Source organism: Mobula birostris, chromosome 2, assembly GCF_030028105.1.
Source record: "Mobula birostris isolate sMobBir1 chromosome 2, sMobBir1.hap1, whole genome shotgun sequence".
Taxonomy (NCBI): domain Eukaryota; kingdom Metazoa; phylum Chordata; class Chondrichthyes; order Myliobatiformes; family Myliobatidae; genus Mobula; species Mobula birostris.
Window position 1 is genome coordinate 243,606,867 of NC_092371.1, and position 19,071 is coordinate 243,625,937.

The window sequence follows — 19,071 nt, forward strand, 5'->3', positions numbered from 1 at the left end:
AGAAGAAGAATGTGTGTATATAAATAAATAACGGATGGGGTATGAGGGGGAGGTGGGGGATTAGTGGAAGTTTGAAAAGTCAATGTTCATGCCATCAGGTTGGAGGCTACCCAGACGGAATATAAGGTGTTGTTCCTCCAACCTGAGTGTGGCTTCATCCTTACAGTAGAGGAGGCTGTGGATAGATATATCAGTCTGGGAATGGGACGTGGAATTAAAATGTGTGGCCACTGGGGGATCCTGCTTTCTCTGGTGCGTGGTTAATATATCTGGAATAGAGTCCATCAGTCCATTCCGGATACTCTCATCTGTCTGCACAGAAAATAGTGTAAATGCATATCAAGTCCACCCAGAACCCCATATATCATCACAGGAGCACCTTCCTACCACTGAGCACACCTACAAGGCAAGTAGCATCCATCATGAAGGACCCCACCATCCAGACCACGCTCTTTTCTCACTAATGCCACTGGGAACGAGGTACAGGAACCTTAGGTCCCACACCAACAGTTGTTATCATTCAACCATCAGGTTCCTGAACCAGCGTGGATAACTTCACTCACCTCAACACTGAACTGATTCTACAACCTAGAGACTCACTTTCAAGGACTCTACGACTCATGTTCTCAGTATTATATATATATTTATTTAATTACTGTTGTTGTTATTACTATTTTGAATTTGTGTAATTTGTCTCATTTTGCACATTGGTTGTTTGTCAGTCTTTGTGTGTAGTTTTTCGATGATTCTATTACATTTCTCTGTTCTACTCTGGATGCCCACAAGATAATGAATCTTCAGGAGACGTGTATGTACTATGATAATAAATTTACTTTGAACTTTGAACACAGCTGGATAACACTTAGAGATCTTTCATGGGAACTAAAAATGGCCATTGCAAATCATCAGTTGAATTTCTTCTCTGCAATGGCCATTAACGTGTCTCTCTGCAGAACTCTCATTCCTCTGTTTCCAGGGGAATTTGTTTCTTCTTTGTGACTCTGCAGCTGAATCTCAATAACAAGCATCTAGCGTCTTCTTATTTCAACTCTCCAGCATGCACATCTTCAACAATCTTTCAACCACTTCTGTATCAGTTGCTTTGCCAGTTTTTGGATTTAATTTGTATCAGCTTTTTGTCAAAGCTCACACTGAAGACAATCATTCACTGGTCAATTTTCCCGAAGTGCTATAAATAACCTACTGCTACCTGGAGTTACTATTTTATGTAGGTCTTGAAGAGTCTTCAAATGCCCCTAAATAAAACATATTTAAGTCAAGCTTTGCGCTACATGTAGCAATCAAAATCAGTGTCTGTGCATAATGGACAATTAGGATTCAGTCTCTTTTCTGCCAGCAGTGAAGTATGGCCTACCAGAAATGTCCAAAATTTAATCTCTGCTCAGTGTTCATAAAGAGTCTTGGCCCGAAATGTCGACTGTTTATTCTTCTCCACAGATGCTGCCTGACCTGCTGATTTCCTCCAGCATTTTGTGTGTGTGTTACTCTGCTCAGCATTCCTTAGTTGAGTTAGGGCAAAACTGACAGGACTTCCTGGTCATAATATTTCCCTATGAATGGTGGAACCAAGGACCTTTCAAATGAAGGCAAAATTGGCATGGCTGTCTTGCCAATCCTTGCACAAGGTGAAAATATTCTGAGGGTTTTAGCCAGAGGCTGATGAATCTATGGATTTCGTTGCCACAGGTGGCTGTGGAGGCCAAGTCACTGGGTATATTTAAGGCAGAGGGTGATAGATTCATGATTAGTCAGGGCGTGAAAGGTTAAAGGGAGAAAGCAGGAGCTTGGGGTTGAGAGGAAAATGGATCAGCATGATGAAATGGCAGAGTAGACTCAATGGACAGAATGGCCTAATTCTGCTCCTTGTCTTAATCACTGGAAAACCTCACAAATAATGCCCAATTTGCTGTGGTAGCAAGCATGAATCAAGATCAGGAATTTAGGGAAGAGAGAAAGAAATTGACAATACTCTCAGATCAACACACACAAAATTCTAGAGGCGCTCAGCATGTCAGTCAGCATCTATGGAGCGGAATAAACAGTCGATGTTTCAGGTTCAGATCCTTCAACAACACTGAGCAAAGTTATAATCAGCCTGTTAATTTATAATCAGCAGTGAAGCTTGGCTTACCAAGAAAGTCCTAAATTCAATTCCTGCATTATCATACTCTCAGTTATTGCAACAGGGGTAGGGGTAGTATCACAAATTTGCTCAGTGTTAATGAAGGGTCTCAACCCAAAACTTTGATTGTTTATTCCTCTGCATAGATGCTGCCTGACCTGCTCAGTTCCTCCAGCATTCTGTGTGAGTTGCTCTGGATTTCTGGCATCTGCAGAATCTCTTGTGTTGATGACATTATTTTCAGTTTCCTTTCCCTCAGTGCTTTATAGTTCAGGCTCGTTGAGGGGTTTGGAAGGAATTTTAAAATTACAACAAAGGGCAGATGGGAAAAGGGACCATGCAGCATGAAAATCCTGTGACCTTGTGCAGAACACTGAAAGATGAAGGATGAGTTACTGAGGACGCCTCCCATTGCCTCCATAAGGAAAACATCCATGCCTTTACCACACAAGGACACACACAGGGAGTAGATGGAATGTAGAAATCCATCTGGAAACTGTTTATGCTTAGGGTGACATAGCTGTGGACTGAGCTGTAATTCATTGACTTTTACGGATCAAATGCCTAATAAATTAGGGACTTTTAAGAGATGTTTAGAGAGGCGCATGAATGTGAAGAAAATGGAAGGATATGGACGTTGTGTAGGCAGAAGAGATTAGCTGGCCTTTAAATTGATTTGGCACAACATCATGGGCTTGAGTTGCTTTCTCTGAAGTGGCGGAGTTTGAGGGGAGATCTGATCGAGGTTTTTAAGATTATGAGAAGCACAGACAGACAGACGGTACCTTTTTCCCAGGGTCGAATGCCTAATATCAGAGGGCATGCATTTAAGGTGAGAGAGGGTAATTTCAAGGCTGATGTGAGGGGCAAGTTTTTTTTACACAGAGAGTGGTGGATGCCTGGAATGTGCTCCCTGGGGTGGTGGTAGAGACAGATACATTCGGGACTTCTAAGAGATATGAAGACAGGCACATGAATGTGTGGAAGAAGAGGCAGAAGAGATTAGTTTAGGCAGACGAGATTAGTTTAGGCAGAAGAGATTAGTTTAGGCAGACGAGATTAGTTTAGTTGGCCATTTGATGCTCCTTTACATGCCCTGTCGCATATCAGGTGCCTTTTTTGCCATTTCTGTGGCCTTCGACTGTTTTTATGAGGCTGAGTTGCTAGCTTGTTGCTCAACCCAGGACGGATGGAAAGTGCGTGAAGGAGCTGGCCAGTTGCGAACTTGGGACCTTTCGCCTTCAAGTCCAGTGCTGATGCCACTACACCACCGGCCGGCTAGTTGGCCACTTGATCACTAATTTAATTGGTTCAGCACAACACTGTGGGCGGAAGACCCTGGTCCTGTGTAGTACGTTTCTCTGTTCAATCTTCTAAAGGGGATTCTCCCCGCTCATGTTTATAATTGCTTTGTCTATTCACAAAGCTGCTGCTGAATTAGATAGGGATGTTTTAACAAAACGTAGGTGGCAATGTTCATGACAAATTGGGACTTTGAGTACAATTAGGATCTACCTGCTGTCACACTGCCCACCATTCTTCCCGCAGGATTGCATGATCGAAGAATCAATTGCTAATAAAGTCAGTCTGTGCTGAACGCAGTCATGTGAATGAGATGCCCTGCTGTTGTATGCCTGCAGAATCTGAGCATCAGAGAGATCTTCACAGAAATTCATCTTCAGTTAAAAGTGTTAAATGGCACTATCTACTAGCAATTCAATTCACGGACAGATTGCAATATCCCAATCCAATCATAAGATATAGAAGAATTAGGCCATTCAGCCCATCGAGTCTGCTCTGCCATCCCATCATGGCTGATTTATTATCCCTCTCAATTCCATTTTCCCGCTTTCTCCCCGCAATCTTTGACAACTTTAGTGACCTGGATGTGGGGGTTGAAGGGCGGGCTGGCAAGTTTGCAGACGACACAAAGGTTGGTGGTGTTGTAGATAGTGTAGAGGATTGTCAAAGATTGCAGAGAGACATTGATAGGATGCAGAAGTGGGCTGAGAAGTGGCAGATGGAGTTCAACCCGGAGAAGTGTGAGGTGGTACACTTTGGAAGGACAAACTCCAAGGCAGAGTACAAAGTAAATGGCAGGATACTTGGTAGTGTGGAGGAGCAGAGGGATCTCGGGGTACATGTCCACAGATCCCTGAAAGTTGCCTCACAGGTGGATAGGGTAGTTAAGAAAGCTTATGGGGTGTTAGCTTTCATAAGTCGAGGGATAGAATTTAAGAGTCGCGATGTAATGATGCAACTCTATAAAACTCTGGTTAGGCCACACTTGGAGTACTGTATCCAGTTCTGGTCACCTCACTATAGGAAGGACGTGGAAGCATTGAAAAGGGTACAGAGGAGATTTACCAGGATGCTGCCTGGTTTAGAAAGTATGCATTATGATCAGAGATTAAGGAAGCTAGGGCTTTACTCTCTGGAGAGGAGAAGGATGAGAGGAGACATGATAGAGGTGTACAAGATATTAAGAGGAATAGATAGAGTGGACAGCCAGATATTAAGAGGAATAGATAGAGTGGACAGCCAGCACCTCTTCCCCAGGGCACCACTACTCAATACAAGAGGACATGGCTTTAAGGTAAGGGGTGGGAAGTTCAAAGGGGATATTAGAGGAAGGTTTTTTACTCAGAGAGTGGTTGGTGCGTGGAATGCACTGCCTGAGTCAGTGGTGGAGGCAGATACACTAGTGAAGTTTAAGAGACTACTAGACAGGTATATGGAGGAATTTAAGGTGGGGGGGTTCTATGGAAAGCAGGGTTTGAGGGTCGGCACAACATTGTGGGCCGAAGGGCCTGTACTGTGTTGTACTATTCTATGTTCTATAACCTTTCTACTCAAGTTTGGATGGTGGGGTGGAGATACATCTCTACCAGTGGAGGTGTAAGGTACTCGTTCCCACCGCTAGCCTGCAGGTCACCCTTCGGCAAGGTGTAGCACCTGCTTGGCTCCCCAATCAGGGTCACGTGAAGCCACGGGAGCAGGTGGTGGATGGCCGTACGAGCAGCTGGTGTACTTACAAGTCCTGGTGATGTGATCACTGACACCAGGCAGACAATCTCTGGAGAGTTTCGATAATGGCTGGGGTCACCCGTCTTGTAAAGGCACTGCCCAGAAGGAGACAATGGCAAACCACTTCTTTCAAAAAAATGCCAAGAACAATCATGGTCATAGAAAGACCATGATCACCCACACCATACGACACGGCACATAATGAGTGAACTAATCAAGGACCTATTAATCTCCACTTCTAAATATACATAATTACTTGGCCTCCATAGACATTTGTGGGAATTAGCTCCACAGATTCACTACCCTTGGGCTAAAGAAATTTCTCCTTACAAGAGAAAATCAGCAGATACTCAAAATCCAGGCAACATACACAGAATGCTGGAGGAACTCAACAGGCCAGTCAGCATCTATGGAAAAGAGTATTGTTGACATTTCAGGCAGAAACACCCTTTGGCACATTTCCTCTTAACTCTGTTCCAAAGGGATGCCCTTCATTCTGAGGCTGTGTCCCTAGTCTTAAACTCTCTCACCAGTGGAAACATCCTCTTGACTTCCACCTTAACTGGGCCTTTCAACATTTGATAGTTTTCAAATTGGATCCCTCATCATTCTTCTAAATTCCAGCAAGTTCAGGCCCAGAGCCATCAAACATTCCTCATGTGTTAAGCCTTTCGTTCTAGGGATTACTTTCGTGAACCTCCTCTGCATCCTCTCCAATGCCAGCAGATCCTTTCTTAGATAAAGGGGCCAAGATATAATATAATAATCATAGAAACATAGAAAACCTACAGCACAATACAGGCCCTTTGGCCCACAAAGTTGTGCTGAACATGCCCTTCCCTTAGAAATTACTAGGCTTTCCCACAGTCCTCTATTTTTCTAAGCTCCATGTACTTATCCAAAAGTCTCTTAAAAGACCCTATCGTATCCACCTCCACCACTGCCGCCGGCAGCCCATTCCACACACTCACCACTCTCTGAGTAAAAAACTTACCCCTGACATCTCCTCTGTACCTACTCCCCAGCACCTTAAAACTGTGTCCTCTTGTGGCAACCATTTCAACCCTGGGAAAAAGCCTCTGACTATCCACACGATCAATGCCTCTCATCATCTTATACACCTCTATCAGGTCACCTCTCATCCTCCGTCGCTCCAAGAAGAAAAGGCTGAGTTCACTCAACTCACAATAATCATATTATGCTTTTAGTGTTGGTGACCTGGAAATAAAATTGTTTACATTATTTCCACACCTCCTCCATTGCTTCGCAATCTTTATGTTTGCCAGCTGCACAGAACAGAACAGGAAGGACTTGCAGCAGGTGGTGAGGGTAGCAGAGCGGGTCATTGGCACAACATTACCCTCCCTCAGAGACATTTATACTGGCAGACTTCAAAAGAAGGCTACTTGTATTTCAAAGGATCCCATTCATCCTGGACATCACCTGTTTTCCCCTCTACCTTCTGGGAAGAGATTCAGAGCACTAAGGACGAAAACAAAGAGACTCCTTAACAGTTTCTATCCCCAAGCAGTGAAATGTATAACACCCCCTTCCCTTCTCCTGCCCCCCTCCTAAGACGGCGGCAGCTAAATACATCCACTTCCAGGAATGGCAGGTGTGCAATCGTCCTACCCCGCCCCCCCCCCCCCCCATCCATATATTATTAATTTTGGACTGCACTCCTGAGGTTTTAGAGTTTATTTTATGTATATATTCTTTGTCATGCTGCAAAACGTTGAGCTGCTAAACTGTGTTTTATTGCTCCACAACAATGACAATAAAGATATTCTTCTTCTTCTTCATCCACAATACTCTTTACACTTTGCCTTATTCCCTTGTTTTTCTGATGATTGAGGTTTTATGGGTTAGCAAAGTTATCACTTACAACATTTGGCAGAGAATTACTGGGGAACATCGGGCTGAATTTAAAGCAACACACACAAAATGCTAGAGCAACTCAACAGGTCAGGCAACATCTACGGAAATGAATAAACAGTCAATATTTTGGGCTGAGACCCTTCCCCAAGACTGGAAAGGAAGGGGGAAATCACCAGAATAAAAAGTGGGGGGAAGGGGAGGAGGATAGCTGGAAGGTGACAGGTGAAGCCAGGTGGACAGGAATGGTAAAGGGCTGGAGAGGAAGGAATCTGATAGGAGAGGAGAGAGGACTATAGGAGAAAGGGGAGGAGGAGGGGACCTAGGGGGAGGTGATAGGCAGGTGAGGATAGGTAAAAGTTCAGAGTGGGGAACCAAAGAAGGGAGGAGGGAGCATGGGAAAAAAACAACTTTTTACGTGGGTGTGCTTTGGATTTGTAGCACTTACAGATGTTCTTGTGTTTGCGAATTTAAAACTAATCCTCTCCATGTGGGGTTGCACCAATGTCCTATGTAACTGAAGCATAATCTTACTTTGCAATAAATAGGAACTTTCTGCTAACTTTCACAATCACTGCATGCCAGACTTCTGTGTCCAATGAACTAGGGCACCCAAATTCCTCTGCATTTCAGAGCTCTGCAAGTTATCACCATTTAAATAAAAAAACACAAAGGTGTGGCTTTAAATGTTGTTTAAACACTGAAATTATTCAGCCACTCAGCACAAACTATCAGAAACTAAACAAGATCCCTGTCTTCTTCAGCATTTAATTTAGTATAAAATCCATTTTATTTGATTGTAACATCGGACCAGCTGGTCCCCTGCTCTCGTTGTCACAGGGGCAATCTCTCTCTCCCTCGCTGGTGACAGAGGGCCTGTCTGAGATCTAAAGTGCTGGGTTACAGACTGTAGTTTTTGATGGACTCTGGATCAAGGTCTGTCTGGGGGCTTTGCTATGGTTTGCCTGGTGGGGTTGAAGCTTCTGCTGGTGCAAGTGGGGGGAGGGAGAGGGTTGATGCGTTTGCTGCTGCTTGTGGGTGGGAGGGGAAAGTGGGGCTTTTGGGGTTCTCAGGTTTCTATCATTCATTTTTTGAGGTGTTCGTTATGCTTCTCGGATGTCTGTAAAGAGTAAGAATTTCAGGTTGTATACTGTATTTGACACTGATATTAATTTGAACCACTGAACTACTGAATCGCCTTTTAAACTAATAGTTTCAGTATGAGAGTTCCCAAGGCCAGGACTTAATTGATAGAAATAAAGATGATTAGGAACATTATCTTATCAGAAATATTTTCCACATTACATCAGTAAATTACTGCCATATTAACTGGTTGCAGGGTGTAAAGGTGGGGCTGGAGGGCGAGGGGACAGAAAACAGTATCGAGTACGAAAGCATTGCTGGGGAAGAAGACCAGCTGGAAAAAAAAGACCTAAGTATTTCTGCGTGTTAAGAGGCTTAATTATGACACTTACAGTGGAAATAGAGCTCCTCATCCCCTTCCTGTTCAGCTTTGCTGTAGCCACAGTGTCTGAATAAGAAAATGAGACAACTTGATCAAAGTTAGTACAGATCTCATATGTTGCACTTAGTTTAACACATAGGCCCATGCTTGCTACAGGACTAACTGACTGGGCTCACCGTTCTGCATAATATTCGGGCATTCAGCATCTAGACCAGGGGTTCGCAACCTTTTTCATGCCACGGATCAATACCATTTGCAAATGGTTTGTGGATCCCAGGTTGGGAACCGCTGACGTAGACTGTAGTTGTTCACAGTCAGTCCTAGACGCCGTATCTCAGACAATCTTTATCCATGCATGATGGTATGTCACTTTTATTTAATGTTCACACTTATCTTGAGGTATCTGTATTCATGTATTGCATGTTTATTCTCAGGGTGAAATTCAGCCTACAGGTGGAGGAAAAGAAGATGGTTTCATCTTTTACATTTGCCCTATTCCACATTGCAGCTGGAATTGGCGCTGCCCCAACCCCTCCCCCTGCCGTATTTGCTCAGCAGAACAATGGATTTAGGGCTTGGACTACAGTTTGTGTTGTATGTGTGAACACCAGGCCTGAAGCCGCGGTGTCGCCTGTTTACAGTTGTCAGGAGAGGGGCATCGGAGCTGGTAAGCTCAGCCGAGGGGGGGGGGGGGGGTGACGCAGCCTTCAGGTTGGAGTTGGTGTTGCCCCCAGTGTTCGCTCGGCAGAAGAGTACCTCTGTTGTGCTCGTCTGCAGATTTCAGCGGCGTTGGGTGGCTTGAGTGTAGATTCTTTTATTGTGTGGCTGTGTCTTTCTGTCTTACTCGTGTCGTGTGTGCTTTGTGCTGTGTGTGACTGTTGGTACTGTACTTTGCACCGTGGTCCTGGAGTAATGCTGTCTCGTTTGGCTGTATTCATGAGTATTCATATATGGTTGAATGACAATTAAACTTGAATTAAATTGAACTAACTCCACACTGAGGATAATCATAAAGGAATTCAGGAAACATTGAACAAGGTAACAATCTACCCTCCCCTACTTCTACCAAAGCTGAATTTCATCCTTTTTGTATTTGTATTTGTACTTCAGGGTGGCAGGATGGAGATACATCTCTACCAAAGGAGGTACAAGGTGCTCTTTCCCTCCACTACCCTGAAGGTCACCCTTGGGCAAGGTTATCTCCCTGATCATGGTCACATGAAGCCATGCGAGCAGGTGGTAGATGGTTGTATGAACAGCTGGGGCAGATCACAATTCCTGGTTACGCGACCACTGACACCAGGCAGTCAGTCCCTGAAGAGTATTGATAATGGCTGGGGTTACTCTGTTTTGTAAAGACACTGCTCAGAAGGAGGCAATGGCAAACCACTTCTGTAGAAAATGTTGCCAAGAACAACCATGGTCGTGAAAAGACCATGATCGCCCATGCCATATGACATGGCAGTTGGTAAGAGTGGGCTCCCTCACAAAATGTTAATGATGATTTGTACTTCACTGCTGAGTGTAATATATTGTCATTATTGCACAGGATTGGAAAAGGAAAAGCTGCAGAGAACTGGAAACTCAGCCAACAACTCCATGGACTCTACCATCTCCACCATCGAGAACATCTTCAAAAGGCAATGCCTCGAAAAGGTGCCATTCATCATTAAGGGTCCCCACTACCTAGGGCATGGCTTCTCGTTTGTCCCATTAGAGAGGATGAACCGGAGCCCAAAGAAACACACTCAACATTTTAGGAACAACTCCCTCCCCTCAGATTCCAGAACTCAGCTTGATTTCCTAACAATGAACACTACCTCACTATTTTTGCTTTATGCACTACTTTTTTTTTAAAGATATATTTCTTATTGTAGGCTACAGTATATGTACTGCTGCAGCAGGACAACAAATTTCATGACATATGTCAGTAAGGAGACGAATAAAAATATACGTACTTTGATAATAAATATACTTTGGACTTTGACCATAAACTGATTCAGATTCCAATATTGATGTAATTTTATTTTTAAGACGTGTTAGTGTTTTGTGTGATACTTTATGCTATACTGTCACCCAAGCTAGGGATGGATTCTGCTTGCAACACACATCGCTGAGTGGTGCAGTGTTTTGGCAGTTGTAAAACACACTGATTTAAATGTCAGTGTATAATGTGGGCTAGTAAAACCTGACCCTACGCGCAGTTAACACACAGAAAATCTGATTTACAAATTAAATCTGCTTTGCTTCGCAAATGCCTGGAAGTATATCCTTGCTACTTGGTAGGGATGCCACGATACAATAGCTGAATTTCTGAATATTTTAAGCAGATTTAATTTAACACATTTAATTTAAATTTATTCATATATATTTCTTAATTAAATGTATATACTTTCCAATGTATTCCAATGTACTGCTGCCACAACACAACAAATTTCACGTATATGTCAGTGATATTAAACCCCGATTCTGACTCTGAATTGAACAGTCATTTCTAAGCAGTGTGGTTAGCACGACAGATTGGCGATGAATTGAGCCATTCATGTCATTCGGTGAAATAACGACATCCATAGCATAGACTGGAGTGGGTAATGGAAAGAAAAAAGAATGGGACATTAGGAGCACGTTTCAAAATCACGGAGAAATATAACCAAAAGAGTGTGGAGAAAACATAAGGATGTTGCCAGGACCTGAGTTATGAGGAAAAGTTGAATAGGTTAGGACACAATGCACCGGGGCATAGGAGAACGAGGAGAGATCTAATACTTGAACACAATAGGTGGTATGGAAGCGTGGTGCTTATGACAACGTTTACGGTACCAGCGACCTGGGTTCGATTCCCCACTGCTGTCTGTAGGCAGTTTCTACATTTTCCCAGTGACTGTGTGGTTTCTCCCGGTGACTGTGTGGGGTTTCTCCCGGTGACTGTGTGGGGTTTCTCCCGGTGACTGTGTGGGTTTTTCCCGGTGACTGTGGGGGTTTCTCCCGGTGACTGTGGGGTTTCTCCTGGTGACTGTGTGAGTTTCTCCCGGTGACTGTGTGGTTTTTTCCCGGTGTCTGTGGTGTTTCTCCCGGTGACAGTGTGGTTTCTCCTGGTGATTGTGTGAGTTTTTCCCGGTGACCATGTGAGTTTCTTCTGGTGACTGTGTGGGTTTTTTTCTGGGTGCTCTGGTTTCCTCCCACAGTCCAAAGATGATTGGGCTAAGGTTAAATTGGGGTTTGCTGGGCAACATGGCTGGAAGAGCCTTTAAGATTGATTCTGCATTGTGTCTCAATAATAAAAAAAACTATGAATGGTATAGACAGGGTCAATGCAAACAGGATCTCCCCTACAAGTTGGTTGAGACTAGAACTAGAACTCATAGGTTTAGGGTGAAAGGTGAAATATTTAAACCTCTTCACTCAGAGGGTGGTGAGAGTGTGGAACAAGCTTAGGTTTGGATAAGTTTGTGGATAGGAAGGGGTTGGAGCCATATGGTTTGAGTGGGACGAGGCTAAAGATTGGAGTAAAAAAGGCTGTAAGGCCTGTCTGTATCTGTTCTGTTCTATGACTCTAAAACTTGCCAAATTATAATTTTTGCTGTTGACAGCCAAGCACTTTGCTGATATGAAACCTAACATGGGACAAAATTTCAAGTCTTTTCTCGCTCCCAGGTCATGAGCTGTCTGCCCTTTGGATCAGTACGGTCCAGAGCGTTGTCCTCGACTGAGAGGCCAGCTCCCGTTGGTAAAGACCAGGGCTGCCCAGGACAAGTGGCCTGCTGCACTGATATAATGGCTTCGACAGTTGGTGTGGTCCCCAATACCCTCTCCCCACTCCCAAGGCCCAGCAGCTGTCAACACTTCCATTCTTCACAAATATTACAAAACTTTGCAACCAGTATTTGAAAATAAAGTCACATTTTTGAAACTGTTAAATATTTTAAACAAGATTACAAAACAGAACAACACTCATATACACTTAAAGACAATTGCATTAATTTAAACCAACAAGTAAATTGAATAACAAAGACCAATATCTCCCATGCAGTTTCAGTTGGTTTGAACAAGGTTAGTCTGGCATATGCTGAAAGGAGACAGCTGCGAAACTGATGGACCTTCAAACCTGTCTGATTGACACCCTGAGCCACCTGGCAGCAAGGTCTCTCCTGAACACATGGTTTAATGGTGTAGACAGTTTTATAAGAACAAATTCAGAAATCAGCGGTGCAAAAATCTTGTGTAGAATTCTCTAAAGATTCCAGGTTGAGTCTGTGGTGAGGAAGGCAAGTGCAATGTTAGCGTTCATTTTAAGGGGACTAGAGTATAAAAGCAAGGATGTAATGCTGAGGCTTCATAAGGCACTGGTCAGACCGCACTTGGAGTACAGTGAGCAGTTTTGGGCTCTGTATCTAAGTAAGGATGTGCTGGTATTGGAGAGGGTTCAGAAGAGGTTCAAGAGAATGATCCTAGGGATGAAACAGTTAACATATGAGGAGGGTTTGATGGCTCTGGGCCTGTACTTGCTGGAGTTTAGAAGAATGAGGTGGGATTTCATGCAGCCTATTGAATATTAAAAGGCCTTGACAGAGTGAAATTTGAGAGGATGTTTCCAATAGTGGACAAATCTAGGACAGGAGGCACAGCCAATGAATACAAGAACGCTCCTTTAGAACAGAGATGAGAAGGAATATCTTTAGTCAGAGGTTAGTGAATCTGTGAAATTCATTGCCATGGACACCTGTGGAGGCCCAGTCATTAGGTATATTTAAAGTGGAGTTTGACAGGTTCTTGATTAGCCAGGGCATCAAAGGTTATGGGGAGAAGACAGGAGAATGTAGTTGATAGGGATAATAAATCAGCCATTTTGGAATAGTGGAGCAGACCTGATGGGCCTAATTCTGCTCGTACGTTTTATGGTCTTACAGTTACTTACAGCCTTAAGTTGGGAACAGCACTCAGGTTGGGCTTATCTGCTGCAGATAACTATAGAACTTGGATGGAGATTGGATCAATCAATTCTGATAAGATATTAATATATTATTATTTCCAGTAAGCTTGTTTGTCTATTTTAATGGAAGTGATAACTTTAATGTAAAAAGTATTATCACTGTGTTATCTAGGACTTTATTCTCTGGAGCATGGAAGAATGAGGAATGATTTGATGGAGATACACAAAATCTTGAGGGTTCCACTGAGGTTGGGTGGGACTACAGCCAGAGGTCATGGGTTAAGGTTGAAAGGTGAAATACTTAAGGGGAACCTGAGGGGGAGGTTCACAAGAAAATGAATCTCAGGGTAATATATGGTGACATACACGTTGTTCGATAATAAATTTACTTTGATCGTTGAAGTTATTCAGAGGGTGGTGAGAGTGTGGAACTAGCTGCCAGTACAACTGGTGGATGCAGGGTGGATGTCGACATTTCAGAGAAGTCTGGATAAGTACATGGATAGGAGAGATATGGAGGGCTATGGCCCAGTGCGGGTCAGTGAGACTAGGCAGAGTAGGAGCTTGGCAGGGACTAGACAGGCCGAAGAGCTTGTTCCTGTGCTATAGTGTTCTCTGGGTTTCGGACTCTATGAGAGTCATTATTTATATTTGTCCTTATACCAATTTACCATATTTGCTATGTTCAGTACGCTTATGAGGTAAATGCTGACAATTCAGAAAGAAAAGTGATATTTCTTCGAAGGGTACGTTACTAACACCAGACATCCCAATCGCTATCCGTGCACTGTTCGCCCAGTGCTCTACTAGACAATTACCACTGAATGAGAGAACATAAAAAGGAAGGAAAAGTACAACAATAACAACTTACATTTCTATTGCTCTCCTCACGTAAGGAAAACATCTCAGAATGCTTCAGACCATGGAGGAAAGATAGACATCAAGCAGGAGAGAAAGGGAAACAGTAGTTTAGGGGATGAAAGCCAGAGGCATGGTGGGTTCTACAGATGGTATTTTAAAGAAATGCAAATGGCTTCCAAGACAAAGGGTTTGAAAGATGATGAGCCAAATGTCAGGGACATGGAGATGTCGGTGACGGCCAGGGGGCGGATTCTTTTGTATTTAATGTGCAATGAAGGACGATTCCAGTTTTATTACTAGTTAAAGGAGTTGATTTATGATGCAGAGTTAAATAAAGAAAGATTTTCATTTAAGCTGCCATTTCAGACTTTTTTCACCGAGGTTGGGTAGGACTCGAGGTTAAGGGTGAAAGGTGAAATATTTAAGGGGAAAATAAGGGTGAACTTCTTCTCTCAGCGGAAGTGGTGGATGTGTGTTCGATTTCAACATTTAAGAGAAATCTGGATCGGTGCATGGATGGAGGGGATATGGAGGGCTATTGTCCAGGTGGAGGTCAATGAGGCTTGGCAGAATATTAGTTTGGCATGGACTAGATGAGCTAAAGAACCTGTTTCTATGCTGTAGTGTTCTACAACTCTCTGTGGCACCTGACAGACAAGGTATCTCCCAAAGCTGGAACATTATAAATATAGCAGGGTGGGTTTAGACTTGGTGTGGAATGTGACTCTGTGATTGCAGATGTTACAATATAATATAAAGGGATTATACAAGGGTTACTGAGGGAAGATTCCTTAAGGTCGTTATAGCTGTGGGCGGTAATGGGGACAAGCTCCCACTACTTATTAAATGCTCCCAATGGCATTTGCCTCTGACGACCAAGCCCAGCTCCCGGCCTTCACGTGTAGCCTAGCTACTACGCCTGACGGAACTGTTTCTACTGACAGGAAAAGGGGAAAAGGTGGGTTACTGGAGCCTTAAAGCCAGTCATATTGGGCAAATGGGGCTCATCAGCCGTGGTAGGCAGCTCTTCCAGGAGAAGGAAATGTCTGATCCCAAACTATAAGGACTTTGGGTGTAAGTCCAGAGGGGAAAAAAAACAGAGCTGGAGTCCCTAAGGCAGTGCTACGTTAGTTCAACACTGCCTGGCAACTCCTGAGATGCTGCTGGTGCCGCACTGTGCCAGTCTCTGTTGTTGCTTTGCGTTTATCAGCTGTGTGGAGAGGGGTAGCCTGCGACATGGGCAACAGCTTGTTCTCCGTATTGTACTGCCCTGGCTTGTGTATAGACAGGACACAGCATCAGGGGTTGACCCCAACCAAAGGAGGTGTCTTATGAAGGAAAGGGAAGCAAGGATGGGAGTCTTGAGATACGGCAGGAGAAAAAGGTAAAGTTGCTATTACTTTAGACTTGAATTGAAAAGATGTGAAAATCATGGCACAGAAGTGATGCGTCAAGGACATATGTCATATACGTGACTTCCTTAGTGGACGTGACCTTTCAGAATTGCAGTGAATTTGCCGAAGATTTAAGGATCCCGTATTTTCTGCACTGTTCTTGCTTGTACAACAGTTCTACACTTTCCACCCTCCCCTCTCCCACAACCGGATGCCCGGTAATTGCATATACCACAATCACGTACCCCTCAGCTGCGTGACCCAGCTCGGCATGTTCCTTAGTTCCATACCTTCGTCCAATAATGAAGCCAAAGACCATGAAGACCAGGATGATGGTCCCTGCCACCGCGACGACAGCGATGATGATGACAGGATTTTGTTCAGTGGAAGCAGCAGTGGCTAGGACCAGAATATAAAGGATTTCAGATCAACATTAGCTGACATGACGACAGCCCGGCATATCAAAATGAATAAATACTGAGGGCAACAGAAACCTCCAGACAAGTGAACGCTCGGAAGTAGTTAAAACGACTCAGTGCAGTTAATAACACACTAGACTCTGCAGATGCCGGAAATCCAGAGCAACGCACACAGAATTCTGGAGGAACTCCGCAGGTTAGCAGCATCTATGGAAAGATGACGCTTTATTTTGTTTTGTTTATTTATTGAAATACAGCTCAGAATAGACCCTTCCAGTCCTTTGAGCCACGGCACCCAGCAATCCCCCGATTTAACACTAGCATAATCACGGGACAGTTTACAATGACCAGTTAACCTACTGACCAGCAGATGTGTGGGGAGTCACGGGGAGAATGTACAAACTCCCTACAGGCAGCGGCAGGAATTGAACCCGGGCCGTTGGTACCGTAAAGCCATGCCACCCGTTACCAGGACGGGAAGGGCAGGGGATCAGTGCAGCCAAGGTAGCATTTAAATATTGCAGGGAAACATAGCTAAAAAATCTGGTTCATAAACACCTCAAGTCCTTTTCAGGTAAGCAACAGACTTCCAGTAGTTTAAATATATTCATAACAAACACTCAGATTTGTAATGTTGAGGGAGTTGACCAGGAGAACAAGAAAATGATGCTTGCAAGCTTTGCACACATATTACTCAAGGATCTGTAGGCTGCTCAATCCCACACTTCAGCTTCTGTTCTTATAATCATGTCATTCCCACTGATCTGTTTAACTGCTAGAGAGAGGGAGCTGAGCTTTGATGTTCAGCAATCAGAAATTCCTAAATACTCAAGACAAAGTGACACTATTCAATATATATTTTCAAATGGGAATGATTGCCAGAAAGATATAAAAGCACTCCAGTTAGTGAATAAAGTGGTGTTGAACTGATCTATTTAGAATCGGGATTGTTTATGGTCATTCTTCAGTACACGAGGGGAAAGGAGAATGAAGTGATTGTCACTGCGCATCCAGTGTGGCATAAAAAAATCACAGTGCCAAAGAACACAATAAAAACAAAACACAACATAATAAATAGACTGTAAATATCAAAGCACCCTACTAAACACCATGTACAAGTGATTGTTTGAGTGTGGCTGTATACACATCAGATTAGTTCCTCTACATGGATTTGATTGTATGTACTGTACACAAAATAATGCTAGGTATTGTGATCAGAATCAGATTTAATTTCACTGGCATATGTTGTGAAATCTGTTGTTTTGTGGTAGTAGTACAATGTAATACATACTAATAAAAAACTGTAAACTACAATAAGTATATACTGCATACAAAAACTAATTAAGAGGGGTGATTGATAAGTTTGAGGCCTAAGGTAGAAGGAGTCAATCTTAGAAAACCTAGCACATTTACTTTTCAACATAGTCCCCTCCTACATTTACACACTTAGTCCAGCGGTCGTGGAGCATACGTATCTTGGACCTCCAGAAAGTGTCCACAGCAAGGGTGATTGATAAGTTCGTGGCCTGAGGTAGAAGGAGATGGGTTATTAAATTCAAACTTTCTGCATAATCATTCAAGGCATTGAACTGCATCTGCGTGTAATGAGAGCTGTATAACTCATCTCCTTCTACCTTAGGACACGAACCTATCATTCACCCCTGCTGTGGACACTTTCTGGAGGTCCAAGATCCGTATGCTCCACGACCGCTGGAATAAGTGTGTAAATGTAGGAGGGGACTATGTTGAAAAATAAATGTGCTAGGTTTTCTAAAATTGATTCCTTCTACCTTAGGCCACAAACTTATCAATCACCCCTCGTAAATAAGTAGTAAAAACCTGGAGTATTGTGTGCAGTTTTGGTTCCCTAATCTGAGGAAAGACATCCTTGCCATAGAGGGAGTACAAAGAAGGTTCACCAGATTGATTCCTGGGATGGCAGGACTTTCATATGATGAAAGACTGGATCGACTAGGCTTATACTCTCCGGAATTTAGAAGATTGAGGGGGGATCTTATTGAAACGTATAAAATCCTAAAGGGATTGGACAAGCTAGATGCAGGAAGATTGTTCCCGATGTTGGGGAAGTCCAGAATGAGGGGTTGCAGATTGAGGATAAAGGGGAAGCCTTTTAGGACCGAGATTAGGAAAAACTTCTTCACACAGAGAGTGGTGAATCTGTGGAATTCTCTGCCACAGGAAACAGTTGAGGCCAGTTCATTGGCTATATTTAAGAGGGAGTTAGATAAGCCCCTTGTGGCTAAAGGGATCGGGGGTATGGAGAGAAGGCAGGTATAGGGTTCTAAGTTGGATGATCAGCCATGATTGTAATGAATGTCGGTGCAGGCTTGAAGGGCCGAAAGGCCTACTCCTGCACCTATTTTCTATGTTTCTAAAAAAAGAGGAAAAAAATCATGAGGAAGTGTTCATGGATTTATTGTGCGTTCAGAAATCTAATGGGGGGGGGAGAGAAGAGCTGTTCCTTAAATGTTGAGTGTGGGTCTTCAGGCTCCTGTACCTCCTTTCTGATTGTAGCAATGAGAAGAGGGCATGTCCTGGCTGATGGGGTCCTCAATGTTGGGTGCATCTCCTTTTGAAGGTGTCCTGGACACTGGGGAGGCTGGTGCCCATGATGGAGCTGGCTGAGTTTATAACCTTCTGATCCTGTGCAGTGGCCCCTCCATTCCAGATGGTGATGCAGCCAGTTAGGATGCTCCCTATGGTACATTTGTAGAAATTTGCGAGTGCTGTTGGTGACATACCAAATCCCCTCAAGCTCCTAATGAAATATAGCCATTGCTGTGCCTTCTTTGTGATTGCATTGTTACATATCTTGTGAGCATGACGTAATGGTCTCATGCTATTGGAATGATGCAATGGTCTTGTGATGATGGGGTGATGTGATGTCACGTGATGGCGCAGTATAAAAGAAAAAGCTGCCACGGTGACGCAGTTCT

The 19,071-nt window shown here is 43.6% G+C and overlaps 1 protein-coding gene across 4 annotated transcripts in view; it reads right to left on the minus strand.

Annotated features, from left to right (window-relative positions):
• The window catches only part of epha7 (eph receptor A7), a 380,177-nt gene that overhangs the window by 48,498 nt on the left and 312,608 nt on the right, over nucleotides 1-19,071 (minus strand). For 2 of the 4 annotated variants that reach the window (XM_072251662.1, XM_072251661.1), the window contains exons 8-9: nucleotides 15,941-16,094; nucleotides 8,521-8,576 (exon numbers count right to left, since the gene is read on the minus strand). In XM_072251662.1, the coding sequence (XP_072107763.1) occupies nucleotides 8,521-8,576; nucleotides 15,941-16,094 (210 nt within the window). The remainder of the gene's footprint in view (nucleotides 1-8,520; nucleotides 8,577-15,940; nucleotides 16,095-19,071) is intronic. The other 2 variants (XM_072251664.1, XM_072251663.1) reach the window with 1 other exon arrangement.